The 16402-nt window shown below is 44.3% G+C and overlaps 1 protein-coding gene across 1 annotated transcript in view; it reads right to left on the bottom strand.

The window, feature by feature from the left end:
• The window catches only part of cacna1bb (calcium channel, voltage-dependent, N type, alpha 1B subunit, b), a gene marked incomplete at both ends in the record, with an annotated part of 257187 nt that overhangs the window by 170323 nt on the left and 70462 nt on the right, over nucleotides 1-16402 (bottom strand). The window contains 2 exons of the mRNA XM_083638052.1: nucleotides 11140-11327; nucleotides 13984-14136. Coding sequence (XP_083494178.1) covers nucleotides 11140-11327; nucleotides 13984-14136 — 341 coding nt within the window. The remainder of the gene's footprint in view (nucleotides 1-11139; nucleotides 11328-13983; nucleotides 14137-16402) is intronic.

Below are 16402 nucleotides of genomic sequence, written 5' to 3'. Positions count from 1 at the left end.
CTGTGATTATGGGTGCCCTTGGGCAAGTCTGTATACTGTATTGTATGTGTGTGTGTGTGTGTGTGTGTGTGTGTGTGTGTGTGTGTGTGTGTGTGTGTGTGTGTGTGTGTGTCTCCAAACTCCTCCCTCCGTAGGTGTGTCTCTGGTGGCTTTGCAGTGTTTTGTCACAGGCGAGTTTCTGTTGCCTCACAGATCCCAAAAAAAGAGAGGGGAATCGCAGGAGCGGGGAAGAGGAGAGGAGAGGCGAGGGGGGGGGGTTAGACACGGGAGAGAAATTCCTTTGCGATCCCCTTCTTCCAATCTTGAGGCGTACTCCGCTCTCGGTGTGCTGCTGCTGCTGCTAGGGCTGTGCGATTAATCGATTTTGAATCGTAATCGAATTAATTAGTTAGGACGATGTTAAAAAAATTAAAATCGTAAAATCTTTTTTTTTTTTTTTTTTTTTTTTTTTTTTTTTTTTATTTTTTTTTTTTAATTTTCACTTTAACTAGGGTAAGTACGTTACGCGGGGCGGCTCTCTCTCATGTACGCATGCTGCTACTTGTGTAAAGTCTCTCTAGAGGCTGTGATACTGGCTACTAAAAACAGCAGCACAATGGACTTATTTCAACACCTCCGACCAAAAAGCAGCTTGTTGCACTGCAGGCTGTAGCCTACAAGATAACGATTGCCACAACACACTCACGTGCGCACACGAACACAGACATTATCACCGGACGATGAAACGTTGCCAGTTCACATAATAACAAAACAACACGTGAGGCCACCGAGTACTGATAGATTGGCTGTATTCATGGCTGCCTCAGCTGACTCACCTGTCCCTGTGTGTCTGAACTTCCCCCTAACTGCTATCGCAGTTCCACGCATTCCTGTTGTGACTTTGTGTTATTCTAGTACAGATATAACTCCGAGCACGGGTGGTCGCTTAGACACTAATATAATTATCTCACGGAGGAACACGCAAATCCACCAGTGTCAAGTTAGCAAGCAACAGCCAGGAAGTTAAGCATAGCAGCGGCAAGCTAAAACAGGAAGTTGAGTTGTTCTACCTTCAGAGTAAAAGCGTAAGTTGTCAATTATGGAAAAAAGGGGGGAAAAGAGCTCTGCAGGGCAACAAATGTTTAGAGAAGTATAATAGTATAATAAATCGAAATCGAAATCGAAAATCGAGTTTTGAGAGAAAAAATCGTCAATTTTAGTTTTAGGCAAAATCGCACAGCCCTAGCTGCTGCTGCTGCTGCTCGTCTGTGCTGCTGCTGCTGGCGGCGCGGCCGCTCTCGGGCGAGTCTGGATTACTGTAAAACGGGCTCGTTCGTTTCTTGGGGTGTCGGTTGAGAGCTTTGATGAAGCTTTTGCGATTCTGGTCTTATTTATGCTCAAAGGTACTCGAGTGTGTGTGTGTGTGTGTGTGTGTGTGTGTGTGTGTGTGTGTGTGTGTGTGTGTGTGTGTGAAATCGAAAGCGTTTTCGCCAAGCCATTTCCTTGAGAATGGCTTCCTCCCGCGGCTGTTTTTGCTCGGCTTTCTCTCTGTCTGGAGAGCACTGTCGCCACTTAGTTGGTCGGTAAAATAGATTATACACATTCAATACCTCCAATATTTTTATAGGAGACGTGGGGGGCATTGATCCACGTAGCACCGTCAAAAAATTTTTTTTTTTTTTTTTGACGTCTCAACTCGTCATTGGCAGTGAACCGTTGGATTTTTTTTGACGAGTCAACTCGCCATTGGCAGTGAACGTGTTAACAATTCATCGGTTTGCTGGGGACCCTCTGGAACATCCTCAAGGACCTCTGGTGGTCCCCGGACCCCCACATTGAAAACCACAGTTTTGTACAAGGGCTCGATTTGGGCCCGTTGACTTCCTTATTGTGGCCACTCCCTTCTCCTTCCCTCCAGACTCAGAATAACATGGCCGACATGCTTCATTCCACTACATCAGACGCTGCTGGGCCACCGTGGAATTCTGGGACAGGGCCTGCTTCGAGGTAGGGAGGGAGGGAGGGAGGGAGGGAGGGGGATGAGGAAAGTAGCAGGGGGGTGTAGGAAGGAGGAAATGGCAAGATAGGAATGAGGGGAGAGGATGGGGAGAAGCACTCTCCATTCTCTGATGCCCCATTAGGGAAGAATCTCCTTGGGGCAGAGGTAACACAGTCATCAATCTGCAAGGTTAACACTGGGTTGAGGGGGAAAGTATATAATCCACAGAATGGAGACGTGGCCTGGATGCTATTCTGGTTCCATAAAGCAATGACAGCACCCTTCCCCTGCAGCCTCTTCACCAAGAGCACATCTAGATGAGTAAAGCAAGCTTTGTGTGTACTGCTGCACACCTAGATTCACTGTGTGTGTACTGCTGCACACCTAGATTCACTTTGTGTGTACTGCTGCACACCTAGATTCACTATGTGTGTACTGCTGCACACCTAGATTCACTGTGTGTGTACTGCTGCACACCTAGATTCACTTTGTGTGTACTGCTGCACACCTAGATTCACTCTGTGTGTACTGCTGCACACCTAGATTCACTTTGTGTGTACTGCTGCACACCTAGATTCACTATGTGTGTACTGCTGCACACCTAGATTCACTTTGTGTGTACTGCTGCACACCTAGATTCACTTTGTGTGTACTGCTGTACACCTAGATTCACTTTGTGTGTACTGCTGTACACCTAGATTCACTATGTGTGTACTGCTGCACACCTAGATTCACTTTGTGTGTACTGCTGCACACCTAGATTCACTCTGTGTGTACTGCTGCACACCTAGATTCACTATGTGTGTACTGCTGCACACCTAGATTCACTTTGTGTGTACTGCTGCACACCTAGATTCACTTTGTGTGTACTGCTGTACACCTAGATTCACTTTGTGTGTACTGCTGTACACCTAGATTCACTTTGTGTGTACTGCTGCACACCTAGATTCACTATGTGTGTACTGCTGTACACCTAGATTCACTTTGTGTGTACTGCTGCACACCTAGATTCACTTTGTGTGTACTGCTGTACACCTAGATTCACTTTGTGTGTACTGCTGCACACCTAGATTCACTTTGTGTGTACTGCTGCACACCTAGATTCACTTTGTGTGTACTGCTGCACACCTAGATTCACTTTGTGTGTACTGCTGTACACCTAGATTCACTTTGTGTGTACTGCTGTACACCTAGATTCACTTTGTGTGTACTGCTGCACACCTAGATTCACTATGTGTGTACTGCTGCACACCTAGATTCACTTTGTGTGTACTGCTGCACACCTAGATTCACTTTGTGTGTACTGCTGTACACCTAGATTCACTCTGTGTGTACTGCTGTACACCTAGATTCACTATGTGTGTACTGCTGCACACCTAGATTCACTTTGTGTGTACTGCTGCACACCTAGATTCACTTTGTGTGTACTGCTGCACACCTAGATTCACTTTGTGTGTACTGCTGCACACCTAGATTCACTATGTGTGTACTGCTGCACACCTAGATTCACTTTGTGTGTACTGCTGCACACCTAGATTCACTTTGTGTGTACTGCTGCACACCTAGATTCACTCTGTGTGTACTGCTGCACACCTAGATTCACTTTGTGTGTACTGCTGCACACCTAGATTCACTATGTGTGTACTGCTGCACACCTAGATTCACTTTGTGTGTACTGCTGCACACCTAGATTCACTCTGTGTGTACTGCTGCACACCTAGATTCACTTTGTGTGTACTGCTGCACACCTAGATTCACTTTGTGTGTACTGCTGCACACCTAGATTCACTCTGTGTGTACTGCTGCACACCTAGATTCACTTTGTGTGTACTGCTGCACACCTAGATTCACTCTGTGTGTACTGCTGTACACCTAGATTCACTTTGTGTGTACTGCTGCACACCTAGATTCTAGGGATGCACGATAATTATCGGACCGATAAATTATCGGCCAATATGGCCATTTGCGTTATTATTTATTATTCCGATAATGGCCTTTTTCCGATAAATTATCCGATAATAATCCTGCTTTATTTTTTGCCTCGGAAGCGGAGCTTTTGTTGTCGCACATTCGTGACATCACAGCTGCGACGCAAACATGGCTGCTGCCAGTATGCTGCAGTTTCAGAATTATCAAGCTACTGTAATTTGCAATCCATGTCCCACACAGGTTCCGAGAGGAGGGGAAACCAATAAGCTGGCATTACGTTAAACCAAAGCTGGCGATGATGCAGCGGATATGTTTGTTGTTATTGTTAGCGAGTTTTGTTAGCATTAGCTCGTCGTGCGGCCTACCCTGCAGACTCGTCCGCTTGGCAGACAAAATGCTTGTGACATTTACAGTCTGTGGCTTGTGATCAAACAGCCCCGCAAAAGCACTTAATACACAGAGCTGGCGTAAACTTATAGAAACTAATGGAAACCCCTTTACCCGAAATGAAACATCCAGGGATTGTGTATTTAACTCGCAACCACTCGCTAACGTTAAGCTAACCGCGCTAGTTAGCGTTAGCTGCTGGACCATAGTGCTGGACAGAGCCATCTAACAGCCAATAATGAAAACAAAGGCGCAGTCGCGCGCACATTAGGCTACATAAAAAGCATCAGTCAGTCAACATAGGGTTCTTTTCTTTAATCTGGTGGCAGCATTTTTCAGTAAAAAGTGAAACGACACAGATGGTTTATATAGTGCCTGCCCCATTCATTGGGCCCAGGCTACAACTCACTGAGAACTGGAACCCATGCAAAATTTTAACAGATCAGTATGACAAGTCTAAATTACTATGCCTTTTGTCATTGTGTTTTATCTGCAGACTAAGCAGCTTGGCTTTCCGTTATATAAAAGCCTTTATTTTTGTATTGACTATAATTGAGTGATACACTTTATTAAAACAATCATATTATATCAGAAGTTTTCTTCGTTTTGCGTTCACAGTGATGTCAGTTAGATTTGGTTAGGTCAGAACTATGCTCACTACATCCATACATCTACCCTAACCCTTTTTTAACCCCAGGTGTGCATAAAATACAGGTTAAAAACTAAAAAAAAATATATATATATATTTTTTTATATAATAATTATCGGTTATATCGTATCGGTTATCGGCCAAGAAGAATATATTTATCGGTTATCGTATCGGCTCTAAAAATCCATATCGTGCATCCCTACTAGATTCACTTTGTGTGTACTGCTGCACACCTAGATTCACTATGTGTGTACTGCTGCACACCTAGATTCACTTTGTGTGTACTGCTGTACACCTAGATTCACTCTGTGTGTACTGCTGCACACCTAGATTCATTTTGTGTGTACTGCTGCACACCTAGATTCACTCTGTGTGTACTGCTGTACACCTAGATCGATGACCTAGATTCACTTTGTGTGTACTGCTGTACACCTAGATCGATGACCTAGATTCACTTTGTGTGTACTGCCGCACACCTAGATTCACTTTGTGTGTACTGCTGCACACCTAGATTCACTCTGTGTGTACTGCTGCACACCTAGATTCACTCTGTGTGTACTGCTGTACACCTAGATTAACTCTGTGTGTACTGCTGCACACCTAGATTCACTTTGTGTGTACTGCTGCACACCTAGATTCACTTTGTGTGTACTGCTGCACACCTAGATTCACTTTGTGTGTACTGCTGCACACCTAGATTCACTTTGTGTGTACTGCTGTACACCTAGATTCACTTTGTGTGTACTGCTGCACACCTAGATTCACTTTGTGTGTACTGCTGCACACCTAGATTCACTTTGTGTGTACTGCTGCACACCTAGATTCACTTTGTGTGTACTGCTGTACACCTAGATTCACTATGTGTGTACTGCTGCACACCTAGATTCACTTTGTGTGTACTGCTGTACACCTAGATTCACTTTGTGTGTACTGCTGCACACCTAGATTCACTTTGTGTGTACTGCTGTACACCTAGATTCACTTTGTGTGTACTGCTGCACACCTAGATTCACTTCATGTGTACTGCTGCTGTAGTATTTTGTTCTTTTCTACACTGCACACCTAGATTCACTCTTTTCCTACCTTTCCCCCCCCCCCCCCCCCCCCCAATATTTTATTTAGCAGTTTTTCAGAAAATGAAAAACAAAAACAAACTCAGATAAGGGGAAAAGAAAACAAATAAAAAGCATACATATATCTACCAGCCGCGTAGTATAGTCATTAGTCACTGTTTTACATATTAATTAAAAAAATATTCTGGGGGTCTTGAAATATCAGTGAATATGATCAAAAATGTTGGCACTGAATCATGGGTTGTATTAATCACAAGTCTTCCACAATGCCACAATGCAAAGGGGAAACGGTAAAATAATTAAATTTTTCCAGAGGGTGATGATATTCTCTACTTCATAATTATCTGCATAGACATGTCTGTTTTTATATGATATTCTCTACTTCATAATTAACCCTAACTAACTAACCCTATAGGCATGTCTGTTTTTATAATGCATAATTTTTGATACATTTCTCATTTGCAGTCATATTAGTTTGGGGATTTTGTCAACACCCACTGGTAGTTCAGCTAGTTTCCATAATTCTTTCTGACACAGTGATTGGTGTCAGACTTGAGCTTGATTAAATTCAGCCAATTAAAAAAATAATAATGAAGACTATACAGCAGGTTAGAATGTATGCCACAGTATGCAGTGGCGTGCACAGACATTTTGGGGGGCAGGGGCTCAAGTGAAAAAAGGGCACACCTCTCATAATTATTTATAGAAAAAAAACAACAACAGTGTGATTTCCCTGTGTGACCGCATTTAAAGTGGCCACCTCCTTCCAATTTACGGAGTGAATTGAATCAAGACTTTTTTTGGGGGGGTGAGCACATTGGTTTGTTGAAAATCTTGGTACCAATAGATGCATTAGGCATTCTAGTTTCGGAGGATATCCGAAATATATTCACTCTAGCTTTAAACATGGGTCTGTTAGAGCCTCTGAAACACAGTCATGTTGGCTGCGGATGTGTCTTGCAAAAAGGGCACTTCAGAGGGCGGCACCTGGGGTCTACAGTATCTGTGCACGTGCCTGACAGTATGCAGCAAGGCACTGGGATTTGCATTGCAAATCCCAGTGCCTTGCTGTTGACGCTTCCAATCTCCTGCCATCAGTGCGCCAACGAAGTGGCAAACAATGGTCTGTCAACTCATGTGATTGAAAGATGTTGCGTTTGGGCTGGACTTCCCTCTGCCTTCAGGAATTCTCCTTTTAGTTTGGATCTTCTGGGATTAAGTGTTTTGTAAGAGCCAGCCCTGCCAAGCCAACCACTGGGTTTGCTAACACGATGGGTTGGAGACAGAGGGACCTGCATTTTGACAGTTGAGCACTGATACTGATTCATATACAGTGTAGTATTCTGTGCACACATGTATAATGCACACACACTAACACTGCGGACAGGTACACTGTGTCCAAAGCGTCTTTGCTGCTCCCTTACCATCCAAGCAGAACCCAAACTGACATTTTGACACCCTGCGGTGGGCCTCTGCTCACCTATTCTCTCTGCTTCATGACACTGAGACTGGAGAGATATGAAGGATGAGGTAGCCTGGAGAGATATGAAGGATGAGGTAGCCTGGAGAGATATGAAGAATGAGGTAGACTGGAGAGATATGAAGGATGAGGTAGACTGGAGAGATATGAAGAATGAGGTAGACTGGAGAGATATGAAGAATGAGGTAGACTGGTTGATATGAAGAATGAGGTAGACTGGAGAGATATGAAGGATGAGGTAGACTGGAGAGATATGAAGGATGAGGTAGACTGGAGAGATATGAAGGATGAGGTAGACTGGAGAGATATGAAGGATGAGGTAGACTGGAGAGATATGAAGAATGAGGTAGACTGGTTGATATGAAGAATGAGGTAGACTGGAGAGATATGAAGGATGAGGTAGCCTGGAGAGATATGAAGGATGAGGTAGCCTGGAGAGATATGAAGAATGAGGTAGACTGGAGAGATATGAAGGATGAGGTAGACTGGAGAGATATGAAGAATGAGGTAGACTGGAGAGATATGAAGAATGAGGTAGACTGGTTGATATGAAGAATGAGGTAGACTGGAGAGATATGAAGGATGAGGTAGACTGGAGAGATATGAAGGATGAGGTAGACTGGAGAGATATGAAGGATGAGGTAGACTGGAGAGATATGAAGGATGAGGTAGACTGGAGAGATATGAAGGATTAGGTAGACTGGAGAGATATGAAGAATGAGGTAGACTGGAGAGATATGAAGAATGAGGTAGCCTGGAGAGATATGAAGGATGAGGTAGACTGGAGAGATATGAAGGATTAGGTAGACTGGAGAGATATGAAGGATGAGGTAGACTGGAGAGATATGAAGAATGAGGTAGACTGGAGAGATATGAAGAATGAGGTAGACTGGAGAGATATGAAGGATGAGGTAGACTGGAGAGATATGAAGAATGAGGTAGACTGGAGAGATATGAAGAATGAGGTAGACTGGAGAGATATGAAGGATGAGGTAGACTGGAGAGATATGAAGAATGAGGTAGCCGTAAGGTTGGTGCTTTGGGACTAGGAGGTCACCTTCTTGAATATGGACCAGCAGTGAATGAGTGACACCTCCTCCCATCCACCTTCAATGTACTTTCCAGCAAGGAAGCTCCCCCCCAAACGCCCCAGTGGAGCTGCTCCATGGTCAACAACAAATGCTGTGGTTGTTCTTGGCAGCTCCTAGGTGTGACTGTGACAGGTGTGACTGTGACAGGTGTGACTGTGACAGGTGTGAGACTATGTGACAGGTGTGACTGTGACAGGTGTGAGACTATGTGACAGGTGTGACTGTGACAGGTGTGAGACTATGTGACAGGTGTGACTGTGACAGGTGTGACTGTGACAGGTGTGACTGTGACAGGTGTGAGACTATGTGACAGGTGTGACTGTGACAGGTGTGACTGTGACAGGTGTGAGACTATGTGACAGGTGTGACTGTGACAGGTGTGACTGTGACAGGTGTGACTGTGACAGGTGTGAGACTATGTGACAGGTGTGACTGTGACAGGTGTGACTGTGACAGGTGTGAGACTATGTGACAGGTGTGACTGTGACAGGTGTGAGACTATGTGACAGGTGTGACTGTGACAGGTGTGAGACTATGTGACAGGTGTGACTGTGACAGGTGTGAGACTATGTGACAGGTGTGACTGTGACAGGTGTGAGACTATGTGACAGGTGTGAGACTATGTGACAGGTGTGAGACTATGTGACAGGTGTGAGACTATGTGACAGGTGTGAGACTATGTGACAGGTGTGACTGTGACAGGTGTGAGACTATGTGACAGGTGTGACTGTGACAGGTGTGAGACTATGTGACAGGTGTGACTGTGACAGGTGTGAGACTATGTGACAGGTGTGACTGTGACAGGTGTGAGACTATGTGACAGGTGTGACTGTGACAGGTGTGAGACTATGTGACAGGTGTGAGACTATGTGACAGGTGTGAGACTATGTGACAGGTGTGAGACTATGTGACAGGTGTGACTGTGACAGGTGTGAGACTATGTGACAGGTGTGACTGTGACAGGTGTGAGACTATGTGACAGGTGTGACTGTGACAGGTGTGACTGTGACAGGTGTGAGACTATGTGACAGGTGTGACTGTGACAGGTGTGAGACTATGTGACAGGTGTGAGACTATGTGACAGGTGTGAGACTATGTGACAGGTGTGAGACTATGTGACAGGTGTGACTGTGACAGGTGTGAGACTATGTGACAGGTGTGACTGTGACAGGTGTGAGACTATGTGACAGGTGTGACTGTGACAGGTGTGAGACTATGTGACAGGTGTGACTGTGACAGGTGTGAGACTATGTGACAGGTGTGACTGTGACAGGTGTGAGACTATGTGACAGGTGTGACTGTGACAGGTGTGAGACTATGTGACAGGTGTGACTGTGACAGGTGTGAGACTATGTGACAGGTGTGACTGTGACAGGTGTGAGACTATGTGACAGGTGTGAGACTATGTGACAGGTGTGACTGTGACAGGTGTGAGACTATGTGACAGGTGTGAGACTATGTGACAGGTGTGACTGTGACAGGTGTGAGACTATGTGACAGGTGTGACTGTGACAGGTGTGAGACTATGTGACAGGTGTGACTGTGACAGGTGTGAGACTATGTGACAGGTGTGACTGTGACAGGTGTGAGACTATGTGACAGGTGTGAGACTATGTGACAGGTGTGAGACTATGTGACAGGTGTGAGACTATGTGACAGGTGTGAGACTATGTGACAGGTGTGACTGTGACAGGTGTGAGACTATGTGACAGGTGTGAGACTATGTGACAGGTGTGACTGTGACAGGTGTGAGACTATGTGACAGGTGTGAGACTATGTGACAGGTGTGAGACTATGTGACAGGTGTGAGACTATGTGACAGGTGTGAGACTATGTGACAGGTGTGAGACTATGTGACAGGTGTGACTGTGACAGGTGTGAGACTATGTGACAGGTGTGACTGTGACAGGTGTGAGACTATGTGACAGGTGTGACTGTGACAGGTGTGAGACTATGTGACAGGTGTGACTGTGTGCATCTGTATGAATGTTGAGAATGCTGGTGTTGGAAAAAGACAAACGCATTCTCATGAAACGTTGATATATTACAAAAACAGTTTTCCCTTAACATGGGTTTCTCTGCGGACTGTCAACACAACGCACATTTACGCAAGTAAAACAACTTGGTTGGGTTTAGGCAAGTACTGTAAAACAACTTGGTTAAGGTTAGGGTTATGGTTATGGACATTACGTGGGTTATATTGAATTGTAGTGTAACTTTTCACATGTTTTAGTACAAACGGTGAATGAGAACAGTATGAAAAACAATGTGTCATTAACAAAAACCCTTCTGTGCATAAATAATTGTTTTGTTTTGTATTTAAAAGTGAAATGAGTATAGCTGGGCAAAAATTACGTTGGAGATGCTCGGGTGGTGTGTGTGTGTGTGTGTGTGTGTGTGTGTGTGTGTGTGTGTGTGTGTGTGTGTGTGTGTGTGTCTCAAACTGTCTCAGTTTGTTGATAAAGAGTGGCAGCAACAAACGGAGCTAAAATCCAAAAAAGAAAACAAAGCCAAAATCACTGTCTTCATGATTTGAACTGTTGAAGACTCACATTGTAGAGGATCTCTACCCATCCCTCCATGGTGATGCACTGGAACACAGTGAGCACAGCAAACAGGATGTTGTCGAAGTTGGTGATACCGAAGCTGGGTCCAGTCCAGTACTCCCTGCAATCCGTCCCATTAGGACAGGTCCTGGCTGGAGACTCCTGTCCACAAGGCCAGTCGACCGCTCTCTCACCTGAAAAGAAAGATAGAGAAAGGGAACAAATGACATCAAGTTTGGATACATTTTCTTGCTGTCAGGTGAACGGAAGGATTATAGATTAGCACACGTACAGCACGCTTATATTATATTATATATATATATTATATATATATATTAGAAGGATTATAGACGTACAGCACGCTAAAGATCAAATGGTGCTGAATGCAATTTGACAACTCTCCACAACTAAGTAATCACGATGTCTCCTGTGTGCTCTGTGATGTCTCCTGCTCTGTGATGTCTCCTGTGTGCTCTGTGATGTCTCCTGCGTGCTCTGTGATGTCTCCTGCTCTGTGATGTCTCCTGCTCTGTGATGTCTCCTGCTCTGTGATGTCTCCTGCTCTGTGATGTCTCCTGCGTGCTCTGTGATGTCTCCTGTGTGCTCTGTGATGTCTCCTGTGTGCTCTGTGATGTCTCCTGCTCTGTGATGTCTCCTGTGTGCTCTGTGATGTCTCCTGTGTGCTCTGTGATGTCTCCTGCTCTGTGATGTCTCCTGTGTGCTCTGTGATGTCTCCTGCTCTGTGATGTCTCCTGTGTGCTCTGTGATGTCTCCTGCGTGCTCTGTGATGTCTCCTGTGTGCTCTGTGATGTCTCATGCATGCTCTGTGATGTCTCCTGCGTGCTCTGTGATGTCTCCTGTGTGCTCTGTGATGTCTCATGCATGCTCTGTGATGTCTCCTGCTCTGTGATGTCTCCTGTGTGCTCTGTGATGTCTCATGCATGCTCTGTGATGTCTCCTGCGTGCTCTGTGATGTCTCCTGTGTGCTCTGTGATGTCTCCTGCGTGCTCTGTGATGTCTCCTGCGTGCTCTGTGATGTCTCCTGTGTGCTCTGTGATGTCTCCTGCGTGCTCTGTGATGTCTCCTGTGTGCTCTGTGATGTCTCCTGCATGCTCTGTGATGTCTCCTGCGTGCTCTGTGATGTCTCCTGCGTGCTCTGTGATGTCTCCTGTGTGCTCTGTGATGTCTCCTGTGTGCTCTGTGATGCCTCCTGCGTGCTCTGTGATGTCTCCTGCGTGCTCTGTGATGTCTCCTGTGTGCTCTGTGATGTCTCCTGTGTGCTCTGTGATGTCTCCTGCGTGCTCTGTGATGTCTCCTGCTCTGTGATGTCTCCTGCGTGCTCTGTGATGTCTCCTGTGTGCTCTGTGATGTCTCCTGTGTGCTCTGTGATGTCTCCTGTGTGCTCTGTGATGTCTCCTGTGTGCTCTGTGATGTCTCCTGCATGCTCTGTGATGTCTCCTGTGTGCTCTGTGATGTCTCCTGTATGCTCTGTGATGTCTCCTGTGTGCTCTGTGATGTCTCCTGCTCTGTGATGTCTCCTGTGTGCTCTGTGATGTCTCATGTGTGCTCTGTGATGTCTCCTGTGTGCTCTGTGATGTCTCCTGCTCTGTGATGTCTCCTGTGTGCTCTGTGATGTCTCCTGCGTGCTCTGTGATGTCTCCTGTGTGCTCTGTGATGTCTCCTGTGTGCTCTGTGATGTCTCCTGCTCTGTGATGTCTCCTGTGTGCTCTGTGATGTCTCATGTGTGCTCTGTGATGTCTCCTGTGTGCTCTGTGATGTCTCCTGCTCTGTGATGTCTCCTGTGTGCTCTGTGATGTCTCCTGCGTGCTCTGTGATGTCTCCTGTGTGCTCTGTGATGTCTCCTGTGTGCTCTGTGATGTCTCCTGTGTGCTCTGTGATGTCTCCTGTGTGCTCTGTGATGTCTCCTGTGTGCTCTGTGATGTCTCCTGTGTGCTCTGTGATGTCTCCTGTGTGCTCTGTGATGTCTCCTGCTTGCTCTCTGCTCTGTGGCGGAGTTTGATTGGATTATCAGCGGAGAAGAGAGTGCCAGGTGCCCGGAGGGTGCCAGGGATTTGTTTCAATGTGCTGAGGTCAGCAGATGTTTCAGCGTTTCAGAATGATCGAGCCTTGAAAACTGAGCTGTGCCAACTTCTAATGATCATTTGCTGATGAGCCAGATTCACAGCACAGTCAACATCCCTCCGGTGTCGCTCCAGGTCAAATGTGTCCTTTCCATCCTAGTGACAGGTGCTGTGTCAGCCGGACAGACACAGATGTTGGGCGAATATCTCTGGTCTTTGTCTTACAAAGACAAAGACAGCACGCGCGCACGGACACACACACACACTACCGTTACCGTTACAAATATAAAATCATGACAATGGTGACAACTTGCATTTGCACATTGAAGAGTTCATTTGCAAAAACAGGTGCCTGTATTTTTCATCCTTTTATATTATATTGATGCATTTATATTGTAATGATTCATTTTGTATATTTTATTATGAATCATAATTCAAAGATTTTCACCTGATCAGATTTTCACCTGATCAGGTGTTTATTCATTTTAAGAATGGCAGTTAATGGCGTTTCTGCAAAGGAACTCTTCAATATGCTTTGAACTTTTGAGATATTTATTTCTGCCACACCAATAAGTAATTCAGGTCCGTATCCATAAGAAACACACACACACACACACACACACACACACACACACACACACACACACACACACACACACACACACACACACACACACACACAGACAAAACCAATCAGAAAATTGGGCATGAACTCAGCTGACAATCGCCCTGTCGCCAAACAAATGCGCCCCAGTCAAGCTGTTCTCACCGGTGTCGGTTCTGAAGCAGGTGGTGTGGAATTTGCCCATGTAGAACTCCACTCCTATGATGGCAAACATGACAATGGCGAAGAACAGCAACAAGCCGATCTGGAGCAGAGGGACCATGGCTTTCATTATGGACTTCAGCACCACCTGGAGACCTGAAAGATACAAGACAGAAATAGAGGTGTGTGTGTGTGTGTGTGTGTGTGTGTGTGTGTGTGTGTGTGTGTGTGTGTGTGTGTGTGTGTGTGTGTGTGTGTGTGTGTGTCGGGGGGGGGGGGGTAGAAGTAGAGGGATACCAAGAAGAGAGAGAAAGAGAAGAAGAGAGACGCCTGAGATCGCCTGACATCAAACTAATAAACTAATAAACGTATCAAATTGTCGAAGCAAATAAGCATCCAGATTCCATTGATTGACCTTTCCTGCAGGTAAAATGCATTTCAGTCATTTTCAATTATTCTACGTTTGGTATCGAATCCATCCTAAATCAAAGTAATCAAGTCAAACTTCTGTTTAATGCATGTAGAATATTGACCTCAACACATCAATGTGACATTGTGATAAGATTGGTATAATAAGAGCATCATGGTGGCCAAGGTGAAAACGTCTTCATACCTTTATTCTTAGATAGAGCCTCACTTTGAATTGCTCTACTTTGTACTGAAACAAATACACAGAGCAGTGCACAGTCCTGCCACTAGGGGTGCAGCATCAACTGTTGCTGTAGTTTCAGTTACTGCAGTCCTGGATCGTTTATTGAGTTGATTCATTTGCACATATTAAAATCAAAAACAAACTAAAGGAAGTAAGTGGATATAAAAAGATTGTGCCGGTAGAGACAGGAAACCATGATGGGCTGATTCGATGCATCTTACCTAAGAAATTAAAACCAATATTAACAATTTAATCAATGCATACAATATAAACAAAAACAAGGGGAAATAATAAACACACAAAAACAAGTGAAAAAATAAGAAGAACAAAACAAAAAAGAAAACAAAAAAAGCAACCAAAAATAAAACATAAAAACATGGCAGGGTGATAGTGACAGAAATATAACACTATATGTAATACTACTATAGATTATATGCTACTATTATTATATTGTGCTAGGGAACAGTTTGAAACCTAGCTTATTTCCTATCGGCTATTGTATTGGCATCAGTGCAGCAGGAAGTTAGCTAGAGGCAATTTAGAATGTTTATGTTGTCAAGTTGAAACCGTCTATATCACTCAAAAAATAGATTAGAAAAGATATATTAGAAAAGATATATATTATAATATTTCACTAGAAGTGATAGGCAAGTAGACAGAATGACTGTGTGAGGTGTATGTATAATGCATGTGGGATAATCAGGATAAACACATCATTCACCACATATCCACTCCCCTATAATGCTACTCTAGTACAGTAGCTAGGCTGTCTGTCAATGACATCATATAGTAACCTGTTAGTCAAAATGTGTTCAGTCAAATTCCAGACCTGTTACACAAAAAAAGCTTTGCTAAAATATTCACAGGCAAAAAATTAATGAAAAATAAATGGACACACACACTGACACAGCAGCTGCGAACGTATACCTAATAATAATATAATAATAATAATAATGTATACCTAACATAGGCTATGAGTGTACGTATACCTAACATAGGCTATGAGTGTACGTATACCTAACATAGGCTATGAGTGTACGTATACCTAACATAGCCTATGAGTGTACGTATACCTAACATAGGCTATGAGTGTATGTGTGAACGTATACCTAACATAGGCTATGAGTGTATGTGTGAACGTATACCTAACATAGGCTATGAGTGTACGTATACCTAACATAGGCTATGAGTGTACGTATACCTAACATAGCCTATGAGTGTACGTATACCTAACATAGGCTATGAGTGTATGTGTGAACGTATACCTAACATAGGCTATGAGTGTACGTATACCTAACATAGCCTATGAGTGTACGTATACCTAACATAGGCTATGAGTGTATGTGTGAACGTATACCTAACATAGGCTATGAGTGTACGTATACCTAACATAGGCTATGAGTGTACGTATACCTAACATAGCCTATGAGTGTACGTATACCTAACATAGGCTATGAGTGTATGTGTGAACGTATACCTAACATAGGCTATGAGTGTACGTATACCTAATATAGGCTATGAGTGTACGTATACCTAACATAGCCTATGAGTGTACGTATACCTAACATAGGCTATGAGTGTATGTGTGTACGTATACCTAACATAGGCTATGAGTGTACGTATACCTAACATAGCCTATGAGTGTACGTGTACCTAACATAGGCTATGAGTGTATGTGTGTACGTATACCTAACATAGGCTATGAGTGTACGTATACCTAACATAGCCTATGAGTGTACGTATACCTAACATAGGCTATGAGTGTACGTA

This window comes from Poromitra crassiceps, assembly GCF_964638095.1.
Source record: "Poromitra crassiceps genome assembly, chromosome: 6".
Classification (NCBI taxonomy): Eukaryota; Metazoa; Chordata; class Actinopteri; order Beryciformes; family Melamphaidae; genus Poromitra; species Poromitra crassiceps.
Note: the sequence above shows the minus strand (reverse complement) of the source record. Positions and strands in the feature narration are given on the sequence as shown.